General features: G+C 48.6%; 1 protein-coding gene across 5 annotated transcripts in view; it reads left to right on the forward strand.

Annotated features, from left to right (window-relative positions):
- The window catches only part of POLE (DNA polymerase epsilon, catalytic subunit), a 61452-nt gene extending 36927 nt beyond the window's left edge, over positions 1–24525 (forward strand). Inside the window, exons 30-49 of one of the 5 annotated variants that reach the window (XM_058531170.1) lie at positions 5246–5458; positions 5735–5944; positions 6206–6349; positions 7731–7871; positions 8095–8248; positions 8326–8432; positions 8676–8852; positions 8946–9169; positions 9334–9554; positions 9977–10181; positions 11427–11600; positions 12575–12700; positions 13879–14011; positions 15752–15953; positions 16971–17102; positions 17267–17460; positions 22172–22372; positions 22784–22909; positions 23868–23957; positions 24118–24525. In XM_058531170.1, the coding sequence (XP_058387153.1) occupies positions 5246–5458; positions 5735–5944; positions 6206–6349; positions 7731–7871; positions 8095–8248; positions 8326–8432; positions 8676–8852; positions 8946–9169; positions 9334–9554; positions 9977–10181; positions 11427–11600; positions 12575–12700; positions 13879–14011; positions 15752–15953; positions 16971–17102; positions 17267–17460; positions 22172–22372; positions 22784–22909; positions 23868–23957; positions 24118–24231 (3288 nt within the window). In that variant the 3' untranslated portion in view covers positions 24232–24525. Of the gene's footprint in view, positions 1–5245; positions 5459–5734; positions 5945–6205; positions 6350–7730; positions 7872–8094; positions 8249–8325; positions 8433–8675; positions 8853–8945; positions 9170–9333; positions 9555–9976; positions 10182–11426; positions 11601–12574; positions 12701–13878; positions 14012–15751; positions 15954–16970; positions 17103–17266; positions 17461–21692; positions 22008–22171; positions 22402–22783; positions 22910–23867; positions 23958–24117 lie in introns of those variants that run through there. The other 4 variants (XM_058531171.1, XM_058531172.1, XM_058531173.1 and 1 more) reach the window with 4 other exon arrangements.
- Positions 24526–27275: the final 2750 nt, after the last annotated feature.

Genomic DNA, 27275 nt, shown 5'->3' on the forward strand with positions numbered 1-27275 from the left:
AATGTACTCCTTGGTACTTTACTCTTTAATTCTTCCCAGTGGTGTTCTTTTGTGATAGGAAACACATTGTGCTTCATCAGTTAAGGGTGAAAAACTATCTTCTTATATGTAAATATAGGGTGTACTAATTAGACTACTAATTAAACTTGGAATGAATCACTGTACCTTGAGACTTCAGTTTTCTAAACTAAAATAAAAATCTATTAGAAACACTAAAAAAAATGCTGAAGACAGTATAATGAAAGGCATAGCTAAAATCAGAAGAGCAAAAAGAAAATTCTCAGGTGCTGAAAATGGAAAATGAGCTTTAGACCAGAACAAAATACAAACTTTCCTGCTAAAAACCAGATTCTCAAATTGGATTTTTAAAATCTAACTTTATCTTATTTATAAGAGCTATACATAAAAGATAAGGGCACAGAAAGATTAAAAAGATGAATCTTTTAATCTTTTATATACCAGGTGAATGTTAACCAGGTAAATGTTAACCGAAACGAAGCTGATGTAGCTAAATTAATGCCAGAGAAAATAAACTTTAAGCCAAAAAATATTAGTAGGGATAAGGATGGTTATTAAATAATACTGGAAGTCACAATTCACTAGAAATATATAATAATTCTAGTAGTTTAGCTTCCAATTAAATAATGTAAAAATTTACCTAATTAGAAGAAATTGACATCCAGTCAGTTTGGGAGATTTTAACACATCTTCTCAACTGAGCAGATCAAAAACTAGTAAAAATATGTAAGGTTGGAGTGGCACAACTAACTAGATTTAGGAACTATATTTAGTGAAGAAATATAACTTGCACTCAGTAATTAGAGAATACACATTCTTTTCAAGAACACATAAAATAATGACTGTACATATGCCGTGAAGTAAGTTGTGACAGATTCCAAATAATTTATATATAGACTATGTTGTTTGGAAATTAAAAAAGAAAAAACATTTATAAATAATTCATACATCAAAGAAGTCAAAAATGGAAATTAGATACATTAATGAAACTACTATCAAAATTTGTAGTATACAGCTAAAGAGTACTTATATGCATATTATCTATCTAAATGCATATAATAGAAAAGAAAAACAAATAGAAAATTAAATTAGCTTCCAATGGAAGAATTAGAGAACAACAGAGTAAACCCAGGAAGTAGAATGAAACGAATGAATGAAACAGATAGTAAACCAAACCTTGACCTTTGAAAAGACTTAGGAAATAGGCAAATCTTGGTCAAGATAGATATTTTGGGTTTTATTTTAATGAAAACAGACATAATTGCAGATATAGTAAAGCCTAAAAAATGAAAATTACCTTTCTCTGCTAAACAGTTGTAAAACTCAGATGGAATGGGCAGTATCCTAGAAGAACTATTCAAGTGGACCTAAGAAGAGGGCCTGGTGGCGCAAGCGGTTAAGTGCGCGTGCTCTGCTGTGGCGGCCCGGGGTTCACCAGTTCGGAACCCCGGGCGCACACCGACGCACTGCTTGTAGAGTCATGTTGTGGCGGAGTCACATATAAAGTACAGGAAGATGGGCACGGATGTCAGCTCAGGGCCAGTCTTCCTCTGAAAAAAGAGGAGGATTGGCATCAAATGTTAGCTCGGGGCTGATCTTTCTCACGAGAAAAAACAAACAAAAAAACCAAAAAAACAAATTGACCTAAGAAGAAATAGAAAACCTGAGTAGAACTTTAGCAGTTAAAAAATTGGATCATAGTTAAAAAGAAACAAACACTGGACCCAAATGGTATTTCAGAGGAATTTTACCCAACGTTGTAAACAAATTATTTCAGAGAATAAAAAAAGAGGAGAAGGCTCCTTAGCTCTTTTGGTACCCTTGATAACAAACTGATGGGGCAGGATAAGAAAGGAAAGTCAGGCCATTGTCAGTTAGGAACAATAGATACAAAAATAGCCACAAACTAAATTCTGCAGAGTATAAAAACAGTAACATTGTGTCCAAGTAGGATTTATGCAAAGAATGGCAGGTGTTGTTTAACTTTAGAAATCTGCTAATTTACTTAATCTTAGGAGAAATCTGTTAATTTATTATTAAAGGAGAAGACTTAGAGGATCATCTCAAATAGATACAGAAAGAACATTTGATAAACTTTAATGTCTGTTCACGATAAAACTTTGAGCAGTTAAAATCAGAAAAGATGAGATGCTTCTCTAATAAAGTCTACCAAAACCCAATAGCAAACATTATACTTAATGGCAAAACATTAGAAGCATTAAAGTAAGAAACAAGAAATGGGTGCCTATTACCACCACTTCTATTCAGAATTGTTTGGAGGTCCTAGCCAGCATAATTAAACAAGAAAAACAAGTTAAATTTTAAGGATTGAAAGGGAGATGTAAAACTCGTCATTTGCAGGTAATATAATTGTTAACACATAAAATGTAAGGAAATCCAGAAATTGTTTTAACTAATAAGACATTTCAACAAGACTATTGAGATACAAAGCTAATATATAAAAATCTATAGCTTTCTTTTTTACTAAAGACAATTAGAAAATATTTTGTGAAAGATACCATTTATAATAACAAGTAACATACCAGGGAATAAATCCATGGTAACAAAATGTGTGCAAGACTTGTATGGAAAGAAATTATACAACTTTATTGAAGCATATAAAAATTCACCTAAATAAGTAGAGATATATGCCGTGTTCATGGATGGAAGGAATATGACAGTTTGCTCCAAGTTAATCCGTAAAATTCAACATAATTCCAATTAAAATATCTGCAAAAAATTTTTGATGAAACTTGCCAAGTTAATCCTAAAATTCATATGATGAGCAAGATGAAGGATAACCAAAATAATTTTGAAGAATAAGGAGGTGAAATTTATCTTAGTATATAACAGGACTCACTGTAAATCTTGATAAGACAATAGAGCATAGAACTAATAGGGAGCCTAGAAACATATCCAAATATATATGGCAGCTTGATACATCACAGAGGTGGCATCACAAATTATTAGAGAGAGAATAGACTGCTTATTCAATAAATGATGCTGGGGGGAATGGTTTTTCCTATTTTAAGAAGTAAGTTGCTATCTCACACTGAATATAAAAACAAATTCCAAATAAAGATCTAAATTGAAAAAGAAAACAAAAATCTTTAGAGGAAAACACAGGAGACTATCCTGATGATGCTGGAGTAGAAAGGGCTTCTTTTTTTTTTTTTTTTGATGAGGAAGATCAGCCCTGAGCTAACATCCACTGCCAACCGTCCTCCTCTTTTTTGCTGAGGAAGATTGGCCCTGGGCTAACATCCGTGCCTATCTTCCTCTACTTTATATGGGACGCTGCCACGGCATGGCTTGACAAGCAGTGCGTCGGTGCGTGCCCGGGATCCGAACCTGCGAACTCCAGGCTGCTGAAATGGAGCACTCACACTTAACCGCTATGCCACTGGGCCGGCCCAGAAAGGGCTTCTTAAGGTACACATAAAAAACACATCATAAAGGGAAAGATTGATAAATTCAATTAAAATTTAAATCTTCTATAGTCTGAAACAAGAATGGCAGAATGAATGTTGATAATTGTTGAATCTGAATAATAAGAACATAGGATTTCATTACTGTACTTTCATAATTTTTATAATAGAAAGTAAACAAAAACAAACACGCAAACTTTTTTATAGCACAGAAGTCACCATAAAATGAAGAGACAAGTCACAATTTGAAGAAGATACTTGGAAAGTACAAAAGTTAGAAATGGTCCATAAGCATGTATATTAGTTATCTATTGCTGTGTAGCAGGTGACCCCCGAACTTAGCAACCTAAACAACACACGTGTATTATTATCTCACACTTTCTGTGGTCTGTGGGTCAGCATTCTGGGCCCAGCTTAGCTGGGTCCACTGGCTCAGGGTCTCCCACAGGCTGCAGTCAGGTGTCAGCCAGGACTGTGGTCTTGTCTGAAGGCTTCCCCCAGTGACTGGGGAAGGATGTGCTTCCAAGCTCTCTGTGGTGGCTGGTGACAGGATTCACCTGTGGAGGCCATCCTGGGTTCCTTGCTCCGTGGACCTCTCCATAGGACAGCTCACAGCATGGCAGCTGACTTCTTCAGAGCGAGCACTGGATAAGAGCCAGAAAGAGTGCCAGCAATGCAGAGGTCACAGTATTTCATGACCTGATCTCAGTAATGACATCCCATCACTTTCATTGTAATCTGTTCTTTAGAGGCAAGTCACTGGGTCCAGCCCACACTCAGGAGGGAGTCAGACAGGGGCATGAACCCTGGAGGTGGGGTCATGGGGGCCATTTTAGAAGGCTGCCTACCACAGTGTCAACCTCACTGTCAGGTAAATGCAAAATGAAATGTTTAGATACCACGTCACACCAAAAAATGAGTAAGTATAGTGACATTGAGTATTGACACGTGGGGAAACAGGAGCCTGTTCGTATTTCTGGTGGGAGAGCAAACGCAAGTTCTTCAAGCAACACGTGGAAGGGTGGTTGCTGAATCCCAATTTGTGGTTCTGAAAGAGAAGAAACTAACTGTTCTTTGTTTAGAACATCGTGGATAGGCAGGCTGCTTTATTTGTATAATGGAATATCCTACAGTTAGAATGAGTGGACCGTGTCTACATGTATCAGTAGGGGTCAATCTCAAAAACAGATTATTGAGTGAAAAAAACAAGTTGCAGTAGGATGTGTACCATGCGACTATTTACATAAAACTGCATCTTAAAGCGGTGTGTGTTGTTTATGGACGTGGATAAAAGTATAGAGTGTGTGGGGAGGGATAGACACTGCGCTTGGGGGCTGGGAGGGAGAAAGAAGGGGGCTTTACCTATTCTTCACAATATTTTATTGTGAAAAGGAGAGCGTTCTGGAGCAAACACAGAAAAATAAACATTTGCTTCATAACGGTGGTATAATCATGAGTTGCTTAACGACCGGGATATGTTCTAAGAAATGCGTTGTTAGGCGATTTCATCATTGTGTGAGCATCATAGAGTGTACTTACACAAACGTAGATGGTACAGCCTACTTCACACCCGGGTCTATGGTACTAATCTCATGGAACCACTGGCGTATGTGTGGTATGTTGTTGACTGAAATGTCATTCTGCAGCACATGACTGTACTTGAGTGACATTTTCTGTTTGACCTCTGCACTATTAAAAGTTAAAAACAGATTAGTCTGTAAATGAATGTCTTTGTGTGCATGTATCCGATTCAGATGATCCCCTGATGAAGGATTTAAGTCTCCTTTGGGTCTTTGCAGGTGGGCATGGTCCAGGCTCCGGAAGGGACCCAGAGCCTTGGTGCTCCTGACATGGAGGACTTCGGCCTTGTGAAGCCACCCCCCTTGGCAGTTCCTGTTGCTACTAAGAGGAAGCGGGTTGTCTGGGAGAGTCAGGAGGAGTCACAGGACCTGGAGCTGACAGTGCCCTGGCAGGAGATCTTGGGGCAGCCTCCGGCCCTTGGAACCACTCAGGTAAGAAGCCTTAGGCAGTCTGGAGTGGCCAGTGGGAGGAGGGAGCAGGGATGCTGGTCGGGCCCCGAGCTGTCTCCCTTCAAGGTCTGCTGAGTAGCACAGGAGCCCAAGATGGGTCTTGACCCCTGAGGTGGTTGGTGAGAGATGCCCAGTTCTTGCAGAGTGCTTAGAAGCTGCACAGTTTCGTTGCTGTGGAAGGACGCTTCTGCTTTACCGCGTGCTCCTCCGTTGTGCTTGCCATCTCCTCCTCTTGACCTGCTCCGCCATCTGTCCCAGGAAGAGTGGCTGGTCTGGCTTCGGTTCCACAAGAAGAAGTGGCAGCTGCAAGCCCGACAGCGCCTGGCTCGCAAGAAGAGGCAGCGTCTGGAGGTGGCAGAGGGTGCACCACGGCCCGGGGCCATCCGAGACGGGCCCACCACAGGGCTGGGGGGCTTCTTGCGAAGAACCGCCCGCAGCATTCTGGACCTTCCGTGGCAGATTGTGCAGGTGTGGACAGCTATCCATGGGAGGGTGGGGTGCCCCAAAGGTAGCAGCATGGCCAATGGGAAGGGGTGTCTGGCTGGCTCGCAATCCTGTTCTGTGATCCTGCAGTCTGGGATGGAAGAGAAAGGACAGGCCTTTACCTTCGTGCCTCTGTGCTCAGGGCTGGTGCTGGAGGCCTCCTGGGAGGTGGCCTGTCCACAGGTATGGAGTGCTTTCTGTGACAAGGTAAGACGCACACTGCTGTATGATCTGTTTCCCTTTCAGATCAGCGAGACTAGCCAACCTGGCCTGTTCAGGCTGTGGGCTGTCATCAGCAGTGACTTGTACTGCATCAAACTGAACATTCCCCGCGTGTTTTATGTGAACCAGCGGGTGGCTAAAGCGGAGGAGGGACCTTCGTATCACAAGGTATAGGAGGCAGCTGCTGTTGCTGGTCACTGCTGTCAGCTGCATGCTCAGCCTCGGAGGTTGTCTACAACGATGGAGGCCACCTAAAGAATCGGGCTTTGTAGATACAAAGACCTAGTGAGCTGTCTGACCTTGAACAAGGTGTTCTGGAGCTTCCGTCTCCTGAGAACCTTCTTGGGGTGCTGTAAGAATTCACTGAAACGATGTCTGTGCTCAGTGATGGGAGCTGCTGGTGGTGTTGCCTTGGGTGTGCCATCCTCTTGCATCTGATGTCCACATAGCAGGGAAGGAACTAGGTGGACATTTGTCAGAGACTGCAGGTTCTGTCTCTGTAGGCCCTTCTGATGTTAACAGCTTTATTGGGATATAATTCGCCTGCCATGCAGTTCACTCATTTCAAGTGTACGATTCATTGGCTTTTAGTATATTCACAGTCATGCAGCCCTCACAATCGGAACATTTTCATCACTCAAAAAGAAACTCTGGACCCTTTAGCATTCTCTCCCCTCCCCCAGCTCTTGGTAGCCACCAGTCCACGTTCTGCCCCTAAATTAGCCTGTTGTGGGCATTTCATATAAATGGAGTCCTACAGTGGATGGTCCTCTGTGCGTGCCTTCTTCCCCTTGGTTGTGGTATCCTCGTAGGCTCTCAGCGGGTGTCTCTATCCAAGCTCCCAGTTAACTCCTCCCTAAACCCGTTTACTGTGGTTGTCTGGTGCACATCTCTCGGTTGGGTGCTAGGAATCTCATAACAAAGTGACGTCTGGTTGAGGAGATGAGACTTGCTTGTTTGTAACTGGGAGCTAGACTGAAGAGACTTTGTGGAGAAGGTGAAACTCGATTCCAACCAGAAGATTCAACAGAAAGTGGATGTAGAAAGAGGACGAGGAGGGTATAGGACGACAGAGAACAGAAGATCTGGAGTTCCTGTGTTGTCTTGGATGTGATATGGCGTTGTGACTTTGCAGGGTATTTTTCCCTTTGGGTAACCTGCTCCTAGCCAGGACCCCCACCTCTCTGGTTCCCCCAGGTGCTCCTGTCTCAGTCCTGTGACCAAGAAAACGTGGTTTCTTGGGGTTTTTGTGGCCTGTACCCTCAGGTTAAACCCAGGAGAGAACAGAGGAAAATAAACTGGGAACACCTGCCCACCCAATCAGAGCTTATCTGCTTTTCAGAGGCCTCAGGTGGCTTCTCGAGGTTATGTCAGAGCTTTTAGTTTCACTCACTGAGAGAGGTGGGCTTTGTGGGGTTTACCCCCAGGTGTGGGCACTGGAAGTCAGAGGACTGTTTAGATGATGTGTGTGCATGTGTAAAAGTAGATGTGCGTCCAACAAACGTTACCACTTAGCCGTGTGACAAGGTCATCGCCATATTGTCCCCAGGTGAATCGAGTCCTTCCTCGCTCCAACATGGTCTACAATCTCTATGAGTACTCAGTGCCGGAGGACATGTACCAAGAACACATTAATGAGATCAACACTGAGCTGTCGGCCCCGGACATCGAGGGTGTATACGAGACTCAGGTAACTTCCTAGCTGAACTGTGCAGGATCCAACTGGACAGAATGGAGGAAAGGACACCCACATAGAGCATGGATAGGCCAGCAGCAGTGACTATGGGCTCCACCCCACAGACAGTGAATTTCAACAGCATTTCTGCCAAAGACCCCTGAGAGTGGTAGGCTGTGCCCCAACAGTGGGCCCTCTCCAGACAGCCCTCACTCCGCCCTGTCTGCCCCCTTTCCAGGTTCCGTTACTGTTCCGGGCCCTGGTGCAGCTGGGCTGTGTGTGTGTGGTCAATAAACAGCTGGTGAGGCACCTTTCAGGCAGGGAAACAGAAACCTTTGCTCTCGAGCACCTGGAGATGCGCTCTCTGGCCCAGTTCAGCTACCTGGAACCAGGTATGGTACATGACAGCTGCCCTCGCTCGGCCCTGCCTCCCACACATCTTGGGGTGACGGGCCGTTTCCTCCTGCAGGGAGCATCCGCCACATCTACCTGTATCATCACACGCAGGGCCACAAAGCGCTCTTCGGCATCTTCGTGCCCTCGCAGCGCAGGGCGTCTGTGTTTGTGTTGGACAGTGTGAGTTCCTGGGCAAGGGCCTGCGGGAGCGCCTCACTGGGGTGGGATCTGGGGAGGAGTAGATTGCTGGGCAGGAGGATGGTAAGCCCCCCGCCTTGTTTCCAAAAGCCTTTGCTCACAAGTGCCTATGGTGATTGCATTCGAAGTGGAACCTTGAGGCGGGGTCTGCCACCTGCACCGCTCTCAGGGCTGCCCGGCCTCCTTCTGGCAGGGAGAGGGCTGATGTGGCCCTTGTTTGTTCAGGTGCGAAGCAATCAGATGCCCAGCCTTAGCGCCCTCTATTCAGCCGAGCACAGTCTCCTGCTGGAGAAGTTGGGCCCCGAGCTCCTGCCCCCTCCTAAACACGCTTTTGAAGTTCGGGCTGAAACCGACTTGAAGACCATTTGCAGAGCCATCCAGCGCTTCCTGCTGGCCTATAAGGTGAGTGCGGTCCAGGTCCCACAGTGCGAGCACCCCCCCCCCCCCCGCTCCCCCAGGCCAGATCCGCTTAGCCGCTCTCCTCCCTGCACCCAGGAGGAGCGCCGCGGGCCCACACTCATCGCTGTTCAGTCCAACTGGGAGCTGAAGAGGCTGACTGGTGAGGTTCCTGTCTTGGAGGAATTCCCACTGGTGCCTATCCGCATGGCCGATAAGATCAGCTATGGAGTCCTGGACTGGCAGCGCCATGGAGCCCGGCGTATGATCCGTCACTACCTCAACCTGGACACCTGTCTGTCACAGGCCTTTGAGATGAGCAGGTGAGCAGAGCAGAGGAGTGTTTCTTGGCATTTCTGCGGCTCTGGCCATCTTGGTTATTGCCGGCCTCATGAGTCTCTGGTGGCAAGTCAGCCTTCCCCAGGTGCCGTCCGCCTCTTGGGGCTGACCCCGTGCCCCTTGGGGCTGACTGTGTGTCCCTGTGTAGGTACTTCCACATCCCCGTTGGGAATCTGCCTGAGGACATCTCCACCTTTGGCTCCGACCTCTTCTTTGCCCGCCACCTCCAGCGCCACAACCACTTGCTCTGGCTGTCCCCCACGTCACGCCCTGACCTGGGCGGGAAGGAAGCTGATGACAACCGCCTCGTCATGGAGTTCGATGACCAGGCTACCGTGGAGATCAACAGTTCAGGCTGTTACTCCACAGGTGGGTGGGTGAGGCACATGGGGACCTCAGTAGCTGGTGTTTCTGCATTGGTTGCCATTCTGTGGTGGCAAGAATGCCCAGCTGCTGATGCCCAGAGCTCGACTCTGCCAGTGTGGGAGCTGACCCTGCAGGGGGACCTCTGTAGGTGTGGGATAAGAGCAGGGTAAGCTCTGCTGGCGTGGGATGAGAGCGGGGCAGGCTCTGCAGGCACGGGATGAGAGTGGGGCGGGCTTTGCAGGTGCAGGATGAGAGCGGGGCATGCTCTGAGGGCGTGGGATGAGAGCGGGGCGGGCTCTGCACTCAGCCCAAGTCAGAGGCTCGTCGGCCACCCCAGGCAGCAGTAACTTTTCTGAGATGGTGCTTGGTGGGGTCAGACTCTAGATCCAGGAGTGAGTCACAAGTAGTGGTGTCTTTGTATGCAGTGTGTGTGGAGCTGGACCTTCAGAACCTGGCCGTCAACACCATCCTGCAGTCTCACCATGTCAACGACATGGAGGGGGCTGACAGTGTGGGTGTCAGCTTCGACGTGATCCAGCAGGCCTCACTGGAGGACATGATCACCGGCAATCAGGCCGCCAGCATCCTGGCCAGCTATGACGAGACAGCCCTCTGCTCCAGCACCTTCAGGTGCCAGTTCCTTCATTTCTGAGAACATCCCCCTGACCTTTTGTTCTTCTTGTGCCCTCTCCTCTCCAAAGGCAGAGTCACTGAGTTTGGGATTTACAAGGAGCATTAGAAATCCTTTATACTCTGCCCTTATTTTGGGAAACTAAGAGCTAGGACAATGTCACCGGGGCTTCCCTCCGCCTGGTCAGCAGAGCCAGAAACCAACACGGGGCTAGACTCTTCCCTTGGAAATGGGTGGCAGTTCTGGTTCCCTTCCCGTGGCCAGGGGCCTGCCCCTAGGAAATCTCCAGTAAACTTGGGGTGTGAATGTTTATCGAGTATCTGCTTTGGAACGAACAGCAGGACATAAACATGGGTTAAGCCAGGCAGAAAGTGGTACAAGTTGCAGAGTTTGGGTGTCAGGAGAGAATTACTGTGGACGGGGCAACACTGGCAGGGAGCATATGCGCTCTTAATGGCCCCACAACAGCCCACGAGGTGGTGTGGCTGTCACCCGTTGCAGAGATGGGGAAACTGAGGCAGAGAGACTGATACCGTGTTTGTGGTCATACTGCGGTTGAGTGGAAGGGTTGTCGTTCAAGAGCAAGTCTTGTGATTCCAGGACCATGTTCTTCAACCATCACTCCTGTTGCCTTCTCACAAAAGGATAAGACTTGGGGAACAGCAGAGAGGGGCTGTAGGCCAGGGGACTGCTGGAGAGAGGCTTGGGGCTGAAGTAACATGGTGTGGTTGGGGCCAGGGGCTGTCTGGGCAGAGAAGCAGACACTTCAGTCCTGAGGGTTGGGCCAGACTGCAGATGGAGAACCGTGACCCTGAGGGAATGGCTTCCCATGCTGTTGTGGAGTCATCCGGGGCAGTGTAACAGAGATGGTGGTGAAGCAGACAGTTAGGACGTGGCTGGTATGCAGGAGAGGAGGCCCTGTAGATCTCTTGAATTTGTTCCTGGTTCTCCCAGCAAGTGAGGTTGCACACCTGCTGCTGTGCATCATGCTTCTCTCGAAGGGCACCTACTGTCTTCTTCTTGCCTCTGTCTGGGCACTGAGCATGTACGGAGGGTTTGGGAAGTTGTGTTGAGTGAGGCAGTGAGGCTTGACCTGGTTTGAGGGATGCAGATGAGTTGCAGAGGGCCGAGTGGGCTGAACGATGGAATTTGGACAGGGAGGAGAGAAGGGGCAAAGGTGACAGCAGAATGGAGAAAAGCTGTTGCCAGCGACAGTGGGGGACGCCCTCGGTACTCTCTTCCAGAATCCTGAAGAGCATGGTGGTGGGCTGGGTGAGGGAGATCACCCAGTACCGCAACATCTATGCTGACAACCAGGTAGTGCACTTTTACCGCTGGCTCCGGTCCCCGTCCTCGCTGCTCCATGACCCTGCTCTGCACCGCACGCTCTACAACATGATGAAGAAACTCTTCCTGCAGTGAGTGTCACCAACGGCTTTCTTCAGGCTGGGCTGATCCCTCGTCCCCAAAACCAGAGAGATGGCTGCTCAGCACCTCTGGGATCCAGAACCCACTTCTGGGCCAGTGGTCCTTAGTGATCAAAAGGGTCCCAGGGGAAGCTTAGCTGCCCTTGCAGCTTTGTGCAGTGTCCTTCCAGAGAGAGGCTATTCGATGCATAGTCTTTCTGCCGCTTTTTTGCACAAGACATTGAACACTGTGTTTGTTATTCTGCACCTCGCTTCTCTTAGTTAATAGTAGATCTTGGAGATCTGCGTGTGGATGTACCATACTGATGGACATTTAGGCTTCTTCCAGAACTTATGCTGTTACAAATAACCAACCAAGGAATGGGCTTGTGCATAAGGTCCTGTGAATATATCTGTAGAATAATCTCCAGGAAGTAACAGTGTTGCAGGTCTGATAGCTACCATAACTAGGTAGATAAGTGCTAATGGGATCGATATTGCCAAAGAGCTCTCTGTAGAGGTTGTACTACCAGCGGTGATCAGAAGTGTGTGTCCCCCACCCCCACCCCCACCCCCACCAATATCACGAGTATTATTGCCAACCTGATGGGATAAAATGCTATCTCGATGTACTCTTACCTTACAATCCTTATGAATGAAGTTGGACTTTCTCTTCATATTCTTTGCCTATTTTTCTGTAATTTTGTTGTTTTTTTCTCATTGATTTGTGTGTGCTCTTTCTTTATAAAAATTAGCCATTTTTCTGTGATATGAGTTGCACATTTTTTCCTCAGTCTGTGATTATCTTTGGCTTTGTTTATGGTGGGTTTTTGCAGTGCAGGAATCTTTACCCTTTTTTGTCGCTTCTGGGTTCTAAGTGTATTTAGAATGGCTTTTCTGCTTCAGGACCATCAGCTTTTTTTCTCATAGTGTCTTCTGGTATTTTCTGTAGCGTCTTGACCGTTGATTCTGAACTTGGTCCACAGGCTCATCGCCGAGTTCAAGCGCCTGGGGTCGTCGGTCATCTATGCCAACTTCAACCGCATCATCCTCTGCACGAAGAAGCGGCGAGTCGAAGATGCCATTGCCTACGTGGAGTACATCACCAACAGGTGTTAGCATTCCTCGTTCCTCTGTGTTCTCCTCCGATACCATTAACCCTCTGCTGACGGACGTCTTGTGACATTTCTTGTAGCGTGGGTCTGTTGGTAACGAATTCTTTCTGCCTTTGGATATTGGAAAAAGCCTTTGTTTCACCTTCATTTTTGAAAGATATTTTTGCTGGTATAGAATTGTAGGTGGATTTTTTTTGAAAGTCTTTTTTTCATCTGTGTTTCTTTTTGGATAATTTCAGTTGTGTCTTCAAAATCACTTATCTTCTTCTGCCATGTTTAATCTGCCATTAATCCCATTCAGTGTCTTTTTCATTTCAAACATGGTAGTTTTCATCCCTAGAAGTGTGGTTTGGATCTTTTTATATATTTTAGAGTCGACTTAACAAGTTCAATCTTTCCTCTAGCTTTCTGGAACACATATAACACAGTTATAATAACTGTTATATGTCCTACTCTGCTCATTCTAATGTCTGTGTCAGCCCTGAGTTGTTTTCAATTGATAGGTTTTTCTCCTTATTACGTGTTGTATTTCTCCACTTCTTTGCAAACCTGGTGATACTGGATTGGATGCCAGACACTGTGAATCTCGCCTTGTCTGTTGAATACTTTTGCATTCCTGTAGATATTTAAGCTTTTAAGTTATGTTCCTTAGAAACAGTTTGGCCTTTGGGGCACTTTTTTGAGATCTGTAGGCGGGGCCAGAGCAGCGTTTCGTCCAGAGCTCATTATCCCCCATCGTTGAAGCAGGACTCTTGTGAGCATGACCCCGATGCCTCAAGAGTTTGAGGCTCTCCGGCGGTATGGGAGCAGGCCCTCCGGGGGTCCTTTGCCTGGCCTTGTGTAGTTTTCTCACACACGTGTGTGATCCATGCTCTGCGGATGCTTGAGGGCAAGCCTCGGAAGGTTCCGGGGTTCTCCCTCTGTAGCTCTTGCTTCTCATTCCCTCCATCCAGTCCCTGTTAAAACCTCTCCCGGCAAATGCAGAAGTCTCCTTGGCATAATGTTTATCATTTTCCCTAGAAACTTTGAGAGGTGATGTAATGTGAATCCACTTAAATTCATTTTTAAGTAAGTAGAGAGTAAGCAGATAGGCGTAAAAATAAAAGAAAGAAAGTGGAGAAAAAGGGAAAAAACTATTGATTTCATTAAGCAGTTTCTGTTTTGCTTCTTTTTAGCATCCATTCTAAAGAGATCTTCCATTCCTTGACAATTTCTTTCTCTCGATGCTGGGAATTTCTTCTCTGGATGGATCCCTCTAACTATGGTGGAATCAAAGGAAATGTTCCATCTAGCGTTTATTGTGGACAGGTAAGAGGTAACCAGTTTTGGAGAGCTGAGCTTGGAATCTGAATGACTTTACTGCTCTGCCTTTAGGGTTCATTCCCGTGAACACACGCTGGTGGTCACGGACCGACTGCCCAGCACGGTTCTAGGCCCTGGTCACGCAGCAGCAAACATGAGAGAGTCCCTGGTCTCATGGAGTCTGCTAGGGAAGGGGTCATGGCAACTAAACAAGCAGATGTGGAACACAGAGTCAGGATGGTAACGGTTCAGAATATATACAAAGCAGGGTAAGGGCGGAGAGCGAGCCATGGGGGCGGGGGCTGGTCTAGTTGGTGAGGTCGAGGAGGCCTCTGAGGGGATGACTGGAAAGTGGAGATTGAAGGGAGTGAGCGAGCAGGCTGTGCCTGCAACTGTAGTGTGAAGCAGCTGTGATTTACAGGGCAGGGCGGGGCAGTGGTCACAGATGGGGCAGAGAGCTGCCTGGGCCGGGCCACTTGGGGCTGAGGGCAGTGATGGAGACTTGGCTTTTAGTGATGGAGAGATTCTGAGCAGGGCCGTATCAGGGCATGTCTTCCACTTGGGCCCTATGTGGACAAAACTATAGGAGGTCAAGGCCTGAGTAGGAGCCTGGTTAGTGTCAGCCCAGGGGAGGGTCCAGGGCAGGGCAGAGTCAGGGAGGAGGACTGAGGTGGGTATGGAAGGTGGAGTGGTCATGGCAGTGGGATGAATGTGGGGTGATGCCTGAGGGCATGGGAGTGATACCTGGGAGTATGGGCTGTGTGTGGGCTGTGCCCGGGAGTGTGAACCTAGGTGTCTGTTACGAGATGGACGGGGCAAGAGACCAAGTGTGGGGTGAGGGGACCCATACTTGGTCAGGGTGTGTAACGTTTGCCATGCCTGACATTTGCTCAGTATGTGCAGGGTGCAGACATGGAAGGTCAGGTGGAGGCAGGGGCATCTGGGGAGGGGTGAGGGTGGGCATTTGGAGTCATTCGTGAGCCTGGCAGCTAGGGCTGGTGAGGTCACCTGGGGTTGAGTGTGGGTTGAGAGGACCGAGCCCACCCCAGGGCGGGTCCTTATGGAGGAAGCTGCCAGCGGGTAGGGGAGCCGTGGGATGGGGCCTCAGGAATTAAAGGAAGAGTGCCTCCAGAAGGAAGGAGACGTGCTGCTGAGAGCAGACAGGGATGAAGGCTGCCCTTGGATGCTGGGGTCTGGAGGTCCGTAGAGGTCTCAATGGGAGGAAGGAAGAACAGGCAGCGTCAACCGATCAAGGGAAGGCAGTGATGGTTGCTGCTCTGAGGATGGCAATGTCAGGGTTCACATGTTGAAATCAAAGGTGCCATAGGGAGAGGAACTTGGTCAAGCAGGGGGTGTCTGCAGTGGAGCCAGATCCATAGTAGAACTGTTGTGTACAAGGACTCTAAACAGGAGAACATCACCTGGGAAGCACCCTTGATTCTTCCCGCCTGGGACGTGGGAGTTGAATAATTTTAAAGCGAATCCTCTGAAAGAGCAGAATGAGAATGATGGTCACCTATATACTGAGTGCTTCTGTGCACCAGGCACGCTGCATAAAGGACCTCATTCATAGACCTGTCCTTCAGGAATCTCACTTAGGCTTGGGGAATGACATGACTGATGAACATCTCACTAGACAAATGCAATCAGATAGACTCTGGATTAAAATGACTCCACTCAGGTCCACTTCCCGTGGTGTGATGCTGCTAAGGTGAAAACCCAGCTGGGATTGTCTTTGTGTTATAGCAAGACTCTCAAAAAGTGGGCAGAGCAGAGGAGGAGGAGGAGGAACCTGAGGAGGAGGAACCTGAGGAGGAGGAACCTGAGGAGGAGGAGGAAGGTGCACAGGAACCAGATGTGGAGGACTTGCTAGAAAACAACTGGAACATCTTGCAGTTTCTGCCGCAGGCAGCCTCCTGCCAGAGCTACTTCCTCATGATTGTTTCAGGTGAGCCGTCCACACTAGCCATCACATCTGAGTCATGCAGTGGGAATAATGTGGCCCTGGTGCGTTTGCATCGCAAGAAGGTAAACAGTTGGGAAATCAGGCCTGGTGGGAGTGTGCCCAGCGTGGGGGTTCCTGAGAGGCACCCTGGCTGCACACCACCCTGGAAGGCCGAGAGGAGACCCTTATCCTCTGCCCAGGCCCTCAACCTCTCACAGAAGCCGGTGAGAATGGCTGCCCCCAGGTGTGTCACCGAAGGGTTCATAGTTCTGCCCCCAAGATTTGTGTGTGTGCACATATAGTGACTAAAGATAAACGCCGAGCAGGAAAGATTAGACATTTCCTGAATCAACTGTCCACTGGCTGGTCTTTGAGGCCCAACTTCAGTTGTAAGGAACTCCTATATTTGATTTGGGTCTGAAGGTTTAGTGTTTACAAACCACGTTGTCTAGGTTAATATGCAAATGAAGCATATAAATTAAACACCCGTTGTAACTCAGAGCCAATCATTGGAACAGATCAATTAATGATGAGCATATAAATTAAACTGTCAGCAGATAGATATACTTACACCTATGTGTATGGTACCAGAGATGGTTTCATTTATGATTATTTTATATTGTTGTCTACTTGTCCTTGAGTCTTTTGCTTTCTTAAGCTTTCTTTGGAAATGTGTGGGCCTGGTGGAGTTTTTCAAGAGGTGTGCTGACTCTGAAAGTGGAGGGTTGTTTTTGTTGTGAGCCACTTTTTGTCACTGTCTGGTGGAGAGGTTCATGTGGGTTGCTTTATTTATACGGCGCTCTCTCTAAGTGTGAACTTGGACATCGGCAAGTGCCCTGCTTACTCCCATTTCTCTAATTGACTTTGTCTCATCTAAATGCAGCAAATAGAATCATCACTAATAATGACATTTCATCCCAGTCTGGCTGGCTGTTTGACCAGCCACAGGGTCCCCCCAGATTCTGGGGTGTTCTGGGCATTGCCAACTCTCAAGGCCTGTTACTGTCCCTCTCTCTGCAGCGTACATTGTGGCTGTGTACCACAGCATGAAGGAGGAGCTGAGGCGCAGCGCCCCAGGGAGCACCCCTGTGAGGAGGAGGGGGGCCAGCCAGCCCTCCCAGGAGGCCCAGGGAGCAGCTGGAGCCCTTCCTGGTGAGTGCTCCCTTGCTGCACGAGGCCACCACTGTGTGCCTGTGACCTGACCCCTTTGTGGTCCTCGGGGGTCCGCAACTCCAGGGCAGGGTCCCCGAGTCCTTCCCTTGACATGCTTATCACTGTGAAATTGGGAGTAGGCACCATGTCCCTTCTCTTCCCAGGAATGATCACCTTTTCTCAAGATTATGTGGCAAATGAACTCACTCAAAACTTCTTCACCATCACTCAGAAGATTCAGAAGAAAGTCACGGGCTCTCGGAACTCAACCGAGCTCTCAGAAATGTTTCCTGTCCTCCCCGGTTCTCACTTGCTGCTCAATAACCCTGCTCTGGAGTTCATCAAATATGTATGCAAGGTGAGGATGCTCACACTAACATGTGTAGAGGCAAAGGTGCCGGGAGTAAGTCCCTCATTTATTCCACAAGGATAAATGCTGCACCCCGTTCCATGCAGCCACTGTGTGAGGCATTTGGGGCAGAGTGCACAAGACAGGCAAGACCCCTGTCCTCGTGGAGCCTGCACTCCAGTGAGGGGGGAACAAATCAGTGAGGGACAGGGGAGCTGTGAGGTGGGCTTGGAGGGGCGGGGCAGGTGAGGAAGGCCCTCTGATGGGGCCTGAGGCTGAGACCGAAGTGGAGGGTCTAACCGTGGGTGGATCCCAGGGAAGAATGACGTCTGGGCAGAGGGGATGCAAAGGCCCTGGGGTGGGATGGTCTGGGGGTGCTAGTGAAAGGCTGAGCAGGACAGCAGTGAAATGGCAGGTGCTCATGGATCTTGTGGGGCTAATGGGCTGGACCAGGAACTGGACAGACCTCCCAAAATGTCCAGGCTGCTATGGAACCTAGGAGGAGAGCTTGCTTGGATGCTAAATGCCTTTCTGGGAAAGGCAGGCTGAATCAATGGTGGAATAATATTGCCAGATAAGGCGTCATTCCCTCACAGAGCACTTTACTGTCCATTAAGTTATCTCCCAGCAAACTGCATTTCACAGTGGCGGGATGCCTCAGGATCAAGTGACATCTGATTGTGGTGAAGAAACAGTTTAGTGTACCATTTTAATTCCTCAGTGGACTTCAGAATTTTTTAAATTTGTTTTTATTAAGGTATAATTTACATGCAGTAAAATTCACCATTTTTAGTGTGCATTCTATGAGTTTTGGCAAAGGCACATAAGCATGTATCCACCACCAGAGTCAGGATAAGGAACATTCTGTCACCCCCTAAAGCCCCCACCCCTGGCACATGCTGACCTGTCTGTCCCTGTCCTGTGTTCGTTTACTTTTTAAAATTTACGTGCTGTAAGTCACTCTCTGGAGTGCAGCTGTTGGAGTTTTCACAGATGGATAGAGCTGTGCCACCAACAGCAAGGTACAGACTGGCACGACCCAGGAGAATTTCCCCGGACTGCCCCTTGGGGCTCAATGCCTCCTCCCACCCACAGCCCGTGAACCACCAATCTGTCCTCTGTCCTCTTCCAGAATATCACATGTGTGGAATCATGGATTGTGTAGCCTTCTAGGTCTGACTTCTTTCACTTAGCAAAATGCATTTGCTCTTCCTCCATGTTGTTGCCTGTTTCAGTGCTTCGTTCCTTTCCTTGCTGAGTATGCTCCATTGTGTGGAAGAACCATAGCTTGTTACTCGTGCGCTGATTGAAGGACATTCGGATTGTTTTCACTTTTTAATGATTAGTAGTGAAGCTGCTATAAACATTCTCGTGTAGGTTTTTGTGTGAACCTAAGTTTCATTTCTCTTGGGTAAAAACCTAGGAGGGGAATTGCCGAGTCATATGGCAAGTGCATGTTTCTTGCATTCTCATCAGTGGTATACAGTGTAACTGGAGTCCAGCTGCTCCACATCCCCGCCAGAACGTGATAGTTTCAGGATTTTAGCTGTTCAGATAGGTGTGTAGTGGTGTGTCATTATGTTTTAACTTGCATTTTGCTAATGCTGTTGATGCTGAGCATTTTTCATGTGCTTGTTTGCTGTCCATACGTCTTTGGTGAAATGTCCAAATCTTTTGCCCATTACTAAAAATTAGGCTATTTTTCTTATTGTTGAGTTTTGAGGTTCTTCATATATTCTGGATACAAGTCCTTTATCAGATTTGTGATTTCCAAATATTTCCTCCCAAACTTTGGCTTGCCTTTTCAAAATTCTCTTACCAGTATTCTTCAATGAGTTCAATGAGCAGAATTCTTTTTTTGTGAGGGAGATCAGCCCTGAGCTAACATCCGTGCTAATCCTCCTCTTTTTGCTGAGGAAGACCGGCTCTGAGCTAACATCTATTGCCAATCCTCCTCCTTTTTTTTCTTCCCCAAAGCCTCAGTAGATAGTTGTATGTCATAGTTGCACATCCTTCTAGTTGCTGTATGTGGGACGCGGCCTTAGCATGGCCGGAGAAGTGGTGAGTCGGTGCATGCCCGGGATCCGAACCCGGGCTGCCGGTAGCGGAGCGCACGCACTTAACCGCTAAGCCACCAGGTCGGCCCAATGAGCGGAATTCTTAACTTTGATCTGATTTATCACTTTTTTATGGTTTGAGCTTTTGGTGTCATATCGAAGAAATCTTCGCTTTAACCAAAGTCACAAAGATTTTCTCTCATGTTTTATTCTACAAGTTTTATAGTTTTAGGTTTTACATTTAGTCTGTAATCCATTTTGAGTTAATTTTTGTACAGTGTGCATATTATAGACTGAGCTTCATATTTCTGCATCAGCATGTCCAATTATTCCAGCACTATTTTTTGAAAAGATTATCCTTTCTCTATTGAATCATCTATGCACCTTTTTCAAAACTTAACTGTCCATATATATGCATGAGTCTGTTTCTGGATCTCTATAGATCTAAATGTCTATCTGTTCTCTGATACCACACTGTCTTGATTTCCGTAACTTTATCAGCGAGTCTTGAAACCAGCTAGTGTGAATGCTTCAACTTTATTCTTTTTCGAATTTCTTTTGGCTATTCTAGTTCCTTTACCTTTCCATATAAATTTTCGAATCAGCATACTGGTTTCTAAAAAAGAAAAAATCCTTCTGGAGTGCTGATTGGAATTGTTTTGAATCTATAGATTAATTTAGGGAGAATTGACATCTTAATGTTGAGGCTTCCAATCCATGAACCACTATGTCTTTCTATTTATTTAGGTCTTTTATTTTCTTCATCAGTGTTTTGAGGTTTTCAGCATGTGAATATTGCACGTATTTGCACCTAGGGTTTTCATGTTTTTGGTGCTATTGTAATGGCACTGATTTTTTTAAACTTCAATTTCCAATTGTTCGTTGCTAATGTATAGAAATACATGGGTTTTGTATATTGACCTTGTATCTTGCAACCTTGCTAAACTTACTTCCTAGTTCTAGTAACTTTTTTGTAGATTCTTCGGGATTTTCTATGTAAACAGGTCTCTATGAATAGAGACAGTTTATTTCTTCCTTTGCGATCTGTATGCCTTTTATGTCTTTTCCTTCCCTTACTGGATAGGGATTTCAATACAGTGTTCAATAGAAGTGGTCAGAGTGGGCATCCTTGCCTTGTTCCTGATCTTCGGGAGAAAGCATTCAGTGTGATAGTAGCTGTAGATTGTTGAGGGGACGCCTCCAGCAGGTTGAGGAAGTTCCTTTGCAATTCTTGTTTCCTGAGAGTTTTAGTCATGAATGGATGTTAAATTTTGTCAGGTGCTTTTTCTGCATCGATTGAGATGATCATATTGTCTTACACATTTTTGGATGTTGATCCAGTCTTGTGTTCCTAGGGTAAATCCTACTTGGTCATGATGTGTTATCATTTTTATGTATTGGTGGGTTCAATTTGCTGGTATTTTGTTGAAAGTTTTTGAGTGTGCACACATGATGGTTGTTTTCTTGTACTGTCTCTGTTTGGTGGTGTTATCAGGATGATGCTAGCCTCATAAAATGAGTTAGGATTGTTCTTCTTTTGTTTTCTGGAAGATACTGTGTAGAATCAGTATTATTTCTTCCTTAATGTTTGATAAATTTACCAGTGAAACCTCTTTTCTTTTTTTTTTTTAATTTTATTTATTCATTTATTTTTCCCCCCAAAGCCCCAGTAGATAGTTGTATGTCATAGCTGCACGTCCTTCTAGTTGCTGTATGTGGGACGCGGCCTCAGCATGGCCGGAGAAGCGGTGCGTTGGTGCGCACCCGGGAACCAAACCCGGGCCGCCAGCAGCGGAGCGCGCGCACTTAACCGCTAAGCCACAGGGCCGGCCCCCCTCTTTTCATTTTTTGCTGTCTCTTTTAACTCAGTCCATTTGTGTAGGAAACATATGATGTATATATATTTTTAAACAGTATTATACTGCCCAACAGGCTGTCAATCTTCATTATACGTATTTGCAGATTCACCTACTTGCCAAAATTTACTTGTCTCACTGGCTAGAGTGGGCTTCAAATTCAACCATAAACATTCCTCCCGAAGAAGCCTTCTAAGTAGTGTTTGGTGCTGTGGTGCTCTTGGCTTTGTGCTGACAGTAGAGTATTAGGGGTGGAAGAGTCCTCTAAAAGATGTCAGTTGTATCGTCTCTCATGTACAGACAGGAGGGTTAGATGACTTGCCTGTAGTTCTCTAGGCACTACCACGAGAGCCAGACTTCCAGTGCCAGCACTGCAGGCTCTAACACATGTGTGTGTTGAAGAGACCTTTCTAAGTTTGCCTGGGACTCCCTCCACTGTGGAAGGTTGACATCATCTGCTTTGCAAATGAGATTGTAAAGCTCCAGTAGACTTAGGACTGCCTGTCACTGAGGACAAAGGAACCAGTAAGGACGACAGGTAGAGCAAACTTAGGTGTGTCTTGGTCCCCTGGGGCAGACAACCTCCTGAGACCTGGGAGCAGCAGGGCCTCCAGTCGAGTGGCCCCACAGGGGACTATGATGTAGAGGAGGCAGCTCTCCCCTCTGATGCTTCTCATGGCATAAGGAAGGGATGAGATGATGCTGAGAAACTGTGGCTTGAAGAGTCGGCTGCAGGGTTTTCCAGTCCAGACAGAGCAGCAGGGTGGCCCCGGGAGCTGTCCCTGACGTGGGCTCTGTTCTCTGCAGGTCCTGTCTCTGGACACGAACATCACAAACCAGGTGAACAAGCTGAACCGGGACCTGCTCCGCCTGGTGGATGTTGGCGAGTTCTCGGAGGAGGCCCAGTTCCGAGACCCCTGCCGCTCCTATGTGCTCCCTGAGGTCATCTGCCACAGCTGTAACTTCTGCCGGGACCTGGACCTGTGCAAAGACCCCTCCTTCTCTCAGGTGGGCCAGCTCCCACAGGCCCCTCGCTGGTAGGTTCCGAACTTCCAGGCATCAGGTGATCAGAAAGGTCCTGCAGCGCCTGCTCTTGAGTGATCCCACCTTTTTTTGGTTGCACCTGCTGGGCCCCCTTCTAGCTGATGTGAATTAGAAACAGGTACCCTTTCTTAAGCTGCTCAACTGCCACATTCCAGAACACTGTCCTGAAAACATGTAAGTGACGGTAATGGTGATAGGAGCGTGCTCTGGAGCTGTGGGCGAGCAGCCAGCTGCATGCGGTAACGCAGCTCTCACCCAAGAGCTCTCCTCCCTCCAGTCCCTTCTCAATGCTGGGGTCTTCTCAGGCAGACGTGGAAATGCAGCCAAGGAGGGCTGAACAGAGGGGTGATCTGGTCTCTTTCCTTCTTTGCCTAGGATGGGGCCGTGTTGCCTCAGTGGCTCTGCTCCAATTGTCAGGTCGCCTATGACTCCTCAGTCATCGAGATGGCTCTGGTGGAAGCCCTGCAGAAGAAACTGATGGCCTTCACCCTGCAGGACCTGGTGAGCAGTGGGGCCTGGTACTGGAGGCTTGGCTCCACCCCACCACACCCCTCCATTTGGCAGAGGGCTTCTTTTTTTTTTTTTTTGCTGAGGAAGATTCGCCCTGAGCAACATCTGTTGCCAATCTTCCTCTTTTTGCTTGAGGAAGATTTGTCCTGAGCTAACATCTGTGCTAGTCTTCCTGTATTTTGTGTGTGGGTCGCCACCACAGCATAGCCGCCGACAAGTGGTGTAGGTCTGCGCCTGGGAACTGAACCTGGGCTGCTGAAGCATAGTGTACCAAACTTAACCACTAGGCCACGAGGCCAGCCCCCAGAGGGCTTCTTGATAAGTGATTTGCACCCATGGACAGCTAGGGGTGTACACAGGTCTTAAGTCATAACCTGGTCCTCTGAGGTGACCACCTCTTGGGTCAGGCCTTGTCCACAAGCTCAATTGACTCATTCCTACAGCATCTCTTGGGCACCTACAGTGGCCAAGTGCTGGCTTTATGGACCTTTCATTGAGGGAGATAGACAGTAAACAAGATAGTATGTAAGTGGTGGTAAGTGTAAAAAGAACAAACAGGGAGTGTGTGTATGTGTGAAAGAGGGAGGTAATCAGCGTTAGGTGGAGGGGCGGTCTCACCAAGAGGGGGCATCTCAGTGAAGACCTGAGGGAGGTGTCAGGGTCCAGGCAGAGAACAGCGGTGTCAGATGTAACGGACTGGGGAGCCCCAGGGAACGAGCCAGGGTGAGGGAGCCCTGGGACTCAGTCAAGGGTGGGATGTCCACAGTGAGGATGTTGGGAAGCAGCTGGCATATTTGGATAAAGCCTGTTATAAAGTCTTGAATTTTATTCATAGTTGAGGTAAAGGCCATGGGGGGCAGGGAGGGCCCCTTGAGTGCGTGCACTGAGTGACTAGCTGGCACTGGCTTGGGCAGGGGAGGCTCCTGACCAGGGCTGCTCCTTGTTTCAGATCTGCCTGAAGTGCCGGGGTGTGAAGGAGACCAACATGCCTGTGTACTGTGGCTGTGCCGGGGACTTCACCCTCACTATCCGTGCTAAGGTGGGGGCTCCCACGGGCAGCGACCCTGCTGCGCCCTTCGCCATTTGCCCTTTCTGACCCTCACCCATATCTGCTTCTCTTCCTACATGCCCAGGCCTCGGTCTTGCCTCCTTGCACCTCCTCTGGGACTGGGTCTCAATGGAACTGGTCATGTCTGCAGGTCTTCATGGAGCAGATCAGAATCTTCCGGAACATTGCCCAGCACTATGGCATGTCATACCTCATGGAGTCTCTGGAGTGGCTGCTGCAGAAGAACCCCCAGCTGGGCCTTTAGCAAGCCGAGCAGTGTCTCCATTCTCTGCCCCGACTTCCCAAACTCATCACCACGTCCAGGATGGGGCACCAAGGAAAACAATCCTCAGAGGGCTTTTGGGGAGCGGGTCATGTGGCCCAGAAGAAAAGCACGAACCAGGCAGAGCAGGAAGTGGCTTCACCTCCAGGTTCCATGGGCCCCCAGCCTTGGTCAGGGCTGCCCACTGTTGGCCCAAGAAGCATCTCCAGCAAGGGGCCCCGAGGGGTCATTTCTCACTAAATAAACATGTGCGGCCTCTGCTGCTGCTGCACAGTCCTCGCTGCGGCCCCTTCCCTCCTCACCCTCTCTTCTGCTGCTCCAAGATGTCCTTGGGGGTCTTCTGTTTGAGCCGAGTCTCTGAGGGTGGCTGGAGGCCAGACCCAGGGTAAGGTGACGCCCAAATGGGAGACTGCAGCTCCTGCTCTCTAGTCACTTGTTACCACAGAGAAACGCTGTCCCCCAGCTTCACGCCAGTGGGATGTGGGCCACTTGCAGGGGATCCAGCCCTGATCCCGTGGGGACCTGGGCATCTTTCCTATCATGTTCCTGGGACTTGGGCTTCTTTGTCTGTGGAGACTTCCCGATCAGAGCAGAATCTGCAGGGGTGTCTGCATCACAGCACAGTTACCTGGTCTGTAGTGAGGCCCGGAATCTGTGTAGGGGGCAGGAGGGCCCAGGAGGACGAGGGTCTCAGACCTGGGCTTCTCACACCAGGGCTCAGTCACAGCCGTGGGCTGGCTGGGGTGCAGTACCCCTGCCCTCTGAACCTGCATGTGCTGTGAAGAGGACCCACCCCGCCGTGCTCTGCTCTCAGACTGCAGCAGGGAGCCCAAGGGCCCAGGGGAAGGTAGACGCACACCATTTATCACAGACTTGAACATCGTATGTTAGCACCTAGTTTAGAAAAATATTCCTTACCAACAAGATTTTAAGTTCTTCCCTTCAGCTCTGAGGGATTGGGGTGGGAGGGAGAAAACGGCAACAGCAACTTTATCAGCATTGAGGCAGTTCTGTTCTTTCTTCTCAGCCTCAAGGATCTGTCCAAGACCTCTGACCTCGGGGGCCTGCCCAATCCCCAATGGCCAAGTAGGGCACCCAGGCTCAGGGTTTGCAGCCCAACGCAAAGAGGGTCTGTTGGGCCCATGGCTCCTTAAACATGGGACACGTACAGCAGCTTATTCAGAGAACCCTGTTGCTGCACAGAGATGTGGGACCATGTGTTCACCCTGCTCTCCCTCTGGGTGGGGCTGGGAGAGGGGAACTCGATAGGCTGGGGAGTCTGCTTTCCGATGACCTCAGGAAGCCTTTGCTGAGCGCTCATTTCTCCCTCCCTCCTGTCATCAACCCCAGGACATAAGATCAACTCTGTGCACCTCACTTTTAACTAAATGTGACTGGAAGCAGAAAAAGAAAAACAGCCAAATTGGCAAGGCTGCAAATGCTAAATGTGAATCATCAACTCAGAAACCCCGGACGGGTGCCTCAGAGGAAGCCCCGGGAAGGCTGTGGGGGCCCCACTGTTGGCTCAGCCTGTTTCAGTTTGTCCTTGCTGTCTAATTTTTCTGAGTGTCACTCAGAATTACACTTTGAATTTTGTGTTTCTTAAAATTTTTATTGTATGCAAGTTTGTGCATGGCGCCTCAGTCTCTGGAAGGGAAGAAGACTATAGCTAATGTCTGCCCCTCCGGGTATGTGGGTCCCTGGGTACTGCCTGCCGGGCATGTCCAGGCCCAATGGCCACAAGAAACCTGATGCTGCCTGGAAGGTGGACGGAGCCCTCGTCAGCCCCCAGATGGAAAGCAAATCAAATTAGGGCCGGGTGGAGGAGGAGAAGGACTAACTAGGCTTCCTGGAAGCGAAGCCAGAGAAGTCCCAGGGGAGTGGAGGAGTGTAGAGATGGGGCCTGGGGCCTACACACCTCACCCTGCTGCTGCATTCCCTGCAGCAGGACCAGGGGGCGCTGGGCTCCGAGCCATCTCCACAGCTCCCAGCTGTTCCCTTGGAGGTCGGCTTAGGGGCTGGGGATATTTGGGGCAGTGGAGGGCCCCAGGGTCACTTGCATGTTTGGGAATGGGAAACCTGAGCCTCTGGCTCTGAGTCTTGAGCTGCAGCCTGGCCCCAACTGGAAAAGCCAGTTTCTCCAAAACTAGAGCTGGACGTCTGTGAGCCAGACCCTCAGGGTGTCAGGCACTTGGGTGACCTGTGGAGCCAGTGTCCCAAGGACAGGAGGGTCTGCAGAGGTGGCTGGGCAGGGGCTTCCAAGTGTTTGCTGGCTCCAGCCAGTGGTGCCCGCCCAGTTGGTGTGGGCAGGTGGGAGGACCAGCTCTGGCCACCTGCCAACATTATTCAGATGTGGGGATCCTGGGGCTGGTATGGGGTCTGAAACCCCCTTCCCCTTGACCTTGGGAGTGATGAGATCACAGGTAGGATGATCTATGCAAGGTACTGGGAACGTGCCTCAGACCCGCACACTCACCATAGCTGTTGTTGTTGAAGCACCATCCAGCCAAGTTCTGGGGCACATCAGAGCAAGGCCTGGCCAGACAGGGGCCAGGTGGAGCCACTAAATGTAATGACCATTGTAGCATCCAAGGATGCAGTAACCCGATTACCCGCAGGCCTGATGTAGCTGGTGCCGGTGCCCTGTGCTCCTCTGACCTTGCCCTGCCCTGTCCATCCCTGTTCCGCAGCATCAGATTTCTGCTCCCGCCTGTGCCCCTGTTTTAAGTAGAGGCTCAGAACCTAGATGGGCATTTTGGTTTAAGAGCCAGTGAAACCTAAGCTTTCTTTTTCTTTGGGTACAGCTCTCATCTCTCTCCTGGTTTTCCTCATCCAGAGTCACCATCCTTTTCCCATATCTTGAGCTTTAGGGTCTGGGATGACCCCTGCAGAAAGCTGGTAAATGCACTAACAGAGGTGGATGCTGGGATGAGTCCTGGGCTCCTCGTGCACTCAGCCTCTGTCCCCCACCTCCACTGGCCCCCTGGTCAGACATGACCGTGACCTGGCTCGCCATGGGGGCAGCA

This window comes from Diceros bicornis, chromosome 35 (assembly GCF_020826845.1).
Source record: "Diceros bicornis minor isolate mBicDic1 chromosome 35, mDicBic1.mat.cur, whole genome shotgun sequence".
NCBI lineage: Eukaryota > Metazoa > Chordata > Mammalia > Perissodactyla > Rhinocerotidae > Diceros > Diceros bicornis.